The sequence below is a fragment of the Adiantum capillus-veneris genome, chromosome 8 (genome assembly GCF_014529385.1).
Source record: "Adiantum capillus-veneris isolate H3 chromosome 8, ASM1452938v2, whole genome shotgun sequence".
Taxonomy (NCBI): Eukaryota; Viridiplantae; Streptophyta; class Polypodiopsida; order Polypodiales; family Pteridaceae; genus Adiantum; species Adiantum capillus-veneris.
In genome coordinates, this window is record NC_140938.1 from 2,638,637 (window position 1) to 2,643,636 (window position 5,000).

At 40.7% G+C, this 5,000-nt stretch overlaps 2 protein-coding genes across 6 annotated transcripts in view; one reads left to right on the forward strand and one right to left on the reverse strand.

The window, feature by feature from the left end:
• Nucleotides 1–5,000, reverse strand: part of LOC147451578 (uncharacterized) — a 30,296-nt gene that overhangs the window by 148 nt on the left and 25,148 nt on the right. Inside the window, exons 1-5 of one of the 5 annotated variants that reach the window (XM_086518773.1) lie at nucleotides 4,960–5,000; nucleotides 4,337–4,731; nucleotides 3,742–4,246; nucleotides 1,499–1,586; nucleotides 1–865 (exon numbers count right to left, since the gene is read on the reverse strand). The exon at nucleotides 1–865 is cut by the window's left edge and continues 148 nt beyond it; the exon at nucleotides 4,960–5,000 is cut by the window's right edge and continues 386 nt beyond it. In XM_086518773.1, coding sequence (XP_086374899.1) covers nucleotides 4,637–4,731; nucleotides 4,960–5,000 — 136 coding nt within the window. In that variant the 3' untranslated portion in view covers nucleotides 1–865; nucleotides 1,499–1,586; nucleotides 3,742–4,246; nucleotides 4,337–4,636. Of the gene's footprint in view, nucleotides 866–1,498; nucleotides 1,587–3,157; nucleotides 3,627–3,741; nucleotides 4,247–4,336; nucleotides 4,732–4,959 lie in introns of those variants that run through there. The other 4 variants (XM_086518771.1, XM_086518774.1, XM_086518775.1 and 1 more) reach the window with 4 other exon arrangements.
• On the forward strand, nucleotides 1,596–3,103 carry LOC147451579 (uncharacterized). Its single transcript, XM_086518776.1, has one exon. The coding sequence runs from the start codon at nucleotides 2,570–2,572 to the stop codon at nucleotides 3,101–3,103; it is 534 nt and encodes a 177-aa protein (XP_086374902.1). The 5' UTR covers nucleotides 1,596–2,569.

The window sequence follows — 5,000 nt, forward strand, 5'->3', positions numbered from 1 at the left end:
TTTTAATCCACCACCCGGCCAATCAAGGGGACTTTAGGTAATGAAGGGGAGCTATATAGTGTAGCCATTACAGGATATTTGTAAACATTAATATATTTATAGTGTAACCATCAAAGGATATTTGTAAACATTAATATATTAGCCATTCTATTTAAATTACGTGGGGTATGCATGTGTGTTCATTGGGAGGGCATAATAGCCATTCTAACCATTCTATTAAAGTTATGTGTGGGTGTGTATGAGTGTGATGCAACAACTCTCTCATAAGATAAGTTAGCTACCCCTTGAAAGTAATGAATAGTAGGCTAGTAGTAAGGGATGATGAGTAAGGAATTCCAAAGTGTAAGAGAGCTCTTTAAGTAGGAGTAGTAAGTGTGGAGGATCTCCTTAAGGAAGAGTAGTAGAAGGGGCACTAAGGGATAAGGAGCTCTTTAAGTAGTAGTAGAAGAAGAAATGGGTGGGTCACTAACACTGACGATAGTGATTTTTTTACGGGGGGAGACCATTAAGGGTGCCAACTTCAGAGGCCACGCGGGAGAGAAAGTTGAGGTCAGAGCGGTGGATGACTTGGCCAAAGACGACATATTTACCATCAAGCCAAGGCATGGGGGAGGTGAAATACAAAAATGTGCAAGGCCTTTAGTGGTGTAGGTGTCATTTATGATGGGGGTGGTGAGCACTCCTGCACTCGTATGTCTTCTCCCAAAGGAGCCCATCTTTCACTCCCCCTCCAACATGGCATTTCTTGTTATTCTATTGAAGAGCATGTTGTCCAACTTCCCTTCTTGGCATGCCTTCACAAATCTCCTCACCGTCTCTGGTGTCAAGTCGTCATACAATTCTATCGTTATCTCCTTCGATTCACCTATGATTTGAATGAAAAAAGGACTTAGCATTAGTTGACTAAACAAGATAAATGGGGAAGGGTTGACTCACAAGTTGCAAAGTGAAGGGGTCTTTCCCTCGTAAGGTTAATTTTTTACCATTTTTTAGGATTGCACTGGATGAAGATTCAAGAAAATCGTTAAAGAATACACTAAATTTTCAAAAATATGGCAAGAAATTTTGACAAGCTTGTAAAAAATCAACCATGTTCCAACATGATGTATTTTTATGAAAGTGTACATACAAGATTTTTGACATTTATGCATGTATGTAAGTGCTACAATTCAATGCATTTTTGTAACCTTTCATAGGCAATTAATTTTATCTTTGGAGAAAAAACAAATTCAATGTATTTAAGAACAAAACATAGAAAAAATGAAGCCAACCAAGGTCTCTTTTGAATTATTCCTCAAATTATTTATAACAAAGATCTTGGCATTTTGTCAAGGTAGCCACACCAAGGGCTAAATTTCCCAAAGAATGAAAACTCGGGGCTTTCTTTTAATTGACCTTTTCTCTCTCCCCTTTCACCTTCTCCATCTCCCTCCCTCCCTCTCTCTCTCTCTCTCTCTCTCTCTCTCTCAAGCCATCACCAGAGTTCCGCAGATCTCACCGTTTTTTTCACTTTGATCTTCATTATCTTCTTCTGATACTTGCTAACTTGACTCATTTCTTGCCCTCCTTTGTTTCAAAAGTTGTATCTAAACAAATCCATCCATCCATGTTAGAATGAATTCTTCATTTTTGTTTAAAAATCATTAATTTGAAGAAGAAAAAGAAGAAGATGGGGGATATTGAACATTACAACCCCACTTATGCCATATGTGTGTAGGATATGTTACTTTTAGTGAGTGTTACTCTTAGAGAGACACCCCTCGGACTCAGAGCTTATGGCTTTACCATGACCAATTCCAAGAAAATACACTAGTGGCTCCCAAAAATGACACTCACAAAGTCAACCTACTCATAGATAGGATTGGAGCTAAGGACCAAGTCTAGTCCCTAGGTAAATAAAAGACAACGTTTAGTGGTGTAGGAGCAATCTCAAAAGACCAAAGCCCAAAACGATATGAGACTTTATTGCTCCCAAGCTCCAAAACAATCTCTATATTTCGTAGGAGGGGGAATTTGAACTCATATAAGATTTGAACACACTCCATCTTTGTTTTGTTTTATCACGATTTGAGCAAGTGCCTCTAAAGAAAATTTGTTAATAAGCATTATAAGCATTTTGTTATATAAAATTTCAGACATTGAACACGATAAGCATTTTGTTACATAAAATGTTAGTCTCAATTCCATATGGTATGGGATTCACGAGAGATATATATATAGTACGTCTATTTGAGCTTCGTGTATTGATTGTCTCGTTTTTGTCTATTAGTCTATTGATTGATTCTCTCATTTCAGAATGGAAATGCCAGAAGGTCCAGAACCGGGAACCAAGGAAACCCTCACAAGAGATGAGCGCCATGTTCTTATACACACAATGGTTGTTCATCTTCTTGCTCAGAGCGATGCAAAGCTATGAAGACTCTTTGATGTTAATCAAAGAGAGCTCACAGAGCTCACTAATACCCTCATCACAAAGGTTTGGAATGCTCTCCAAGCAAAGTGGGAGCCTTTGAAGGCAGAGCCACAACTTGTAGGAGGTGGGCTTTTACAAAAAGAAGTCCTGAAGGCAATGGGTGAGATCGAATATGGTATCAAGCACCTAGACAAAGCTGCACGAGAGAATCTTTATAACAGAGGAAAGATCAAGATAGTCCAGGAGCTCTACAATGCCCATCGCAATGTGCATAAAGGCAAGCAGCCTGCATCCACAGAGGTTGAGCCTGCAGCAGCAGGCGCATCAACAAAGAGGCCAAGGGCGCAAGAAGAAAGAGGCCATTTCAAGAATGGGCCCCCCTTTATCTTTAATCTTGAGAAGAATCAGATTGTTTTTGCTCCTGAGAGAGAGCTTGGAAGAGTGGCCTTTGCCACAGCTTTGAAGTGTACCGTTAATGACGAGAACTTCCCAAATGAAGAATACGTGGCAAAGGTCTTTAACCAAGGCGATAGAGGTTTACCTGTAGATGCTTGTGGAGCAATGGAGGCCACACGACTAACTCTCACGCATCGTGGCATAGTCGCTCCTCTTGGCCTTTTCCGAGATAAAGAGAGGCCAATGGATATTTTTCCATTTTGGAATGGTGGAAATATTGCCTCTTGGATCTAGCAAGCAAGGTCCACAGGTAAAGAACTCCCTCCCAGGGATCTTGTGAGCATCTCACGTGATATCAGAGATGTAAACCGTGTGAGCAAAAAAATATTCCATCTCATTTCTACATTGATCTACACTGTGGACTTTATCCACTCCAAAGATATCCTCCATAACGATCTACATCAGCGTAATGTTTTTCTTCACTTCTCGAAGAAAACAGATGATGTTTATGCAGGGATTGGAGATTGGGGAAAGTCAACTAGAGCACACACTTTTCATTCAGCTGTTCGACAGCCAGATAATAATACAGCGCACAACCATCTGACCATATCCAGCGCTCTGTGTAAGTGATACCATGGTCTCTAAGAAAAGTGTCATGGCGATCAAAGCAATGTTGCATAAAGTGTGCACTATGGGAGCGATCATCACTAATATAGAAGTGATACTCTTGAATGATCATTCTCTCCTTTGTAGTGCTAGCTACACCATCCACCTCTAATTGGGCATGCCGATAGCTGATGTGAACCATTATAGCAACCTAGCGAAACAATAAAATTTTTTGCAAAACATTTTACTAAATAAGAAAGAAACATTTGAATTGCATGAGAGCTATTGAAATAAAAATAATTACTTTGCATAGATAGAAGGAATACCTGCTCTGGAAAGTAATACTCCGATTGAATTTCTTGTTGAGGTGCAAAGGTGTAATTCTCTGCAAAGTCCACCACCGATAGGACTACCCCCAATGGAAGCTGTGCAATGCTTGCTCGAAATTGCCTATCTTGCCACTTTGCACCATGGGAATGCTGTATATAAGGGTATATCGATGCACGAAATGAGGCAATGAACTGAGATCGCAGTGACTCATGCTCCACAAGTTGCAATCTTTTAGAGGAGTTGTATGTTACATACTCATACTGCCTCCATTTTACTATCTCCTCATGGGAGAAATATAACTCATGAGTGCAGAAAAGACGTAAGCTACCACACTCCTGACACGTCCCTTGCACACAGGCCATCTTATGGTACATAGAACTATCCTCGCCTCGTGTGCAAAGTAAAGAGTGCACAAAATCACGAGAACTAGTGGGGGCTAGGCCGCTATGACCATAGAGTGCTCGGAACACATTACACAACAACTGGAAGCCAACATGATACCTATAAAGAAAAGTGTACATCTACTAAGCAATGTATTGCAAAGAGAACTCTTAAAAAATATTACAAAATAGCTAGAAGGTAAGAAGATACCTGCAACAACAAGTGTCTCTCTACTGAGAATATCTCACAAACGAAGGTTTGCAAGCCTCAAATGATCGCTAACTAATAGTGATACTGGGGTGTACACGTCTGAACTCTAGAAATAATTCTGTCTGCGTCATCTCGAGAAAGCATGTATGGTGCTCCACATACTCCCCTCGCTGAATACGTCGACGCAACACCTTTTTGTATATAGGTGATGCACGAGAGTGCTCCTCCCAGAATGTCTCTATCAATATGGCTCTCATCTCATGCCGTGGAGAACCTCCATTGAAACCCCCAAAGAAAGCCCTACTCTCCAAGATCCAGTCTACGTCGCCTGCGGAGACCCTCTGGAAGAGCAGGGCGTCCCATCTTCAAAATGCGAGATGTGGCACGTATTGTACCTAACAATTAACAAAAAATAACAAAGCAAAGTAAGAAAAATACATGTGAGGGTGCTTAATTGGTACTCAACACACACACACACACACACACACACACACACACATAGATATATACACAGATATATAAATGTGTGTGTGTGTGTGTGTGTGGGGATGTGTATATGTATGTGACGCGCCTACGTGCACACACACATACACATATGCAAACATCTATGTTTATGGATGCACCTGAAATAGCTGCCAAAATCGTGCGTCGAGCTGCAACACCA

What these genes read in the sequence shown, in the direction of transcription:
- LOC147451579 (XM_086518776.1), top strand. Translation starts at nt 2,570, where the DNA reads ATGGGTGAGATCGAATATGGTATCAAGCACCTAGACAAAGCTGCACGA.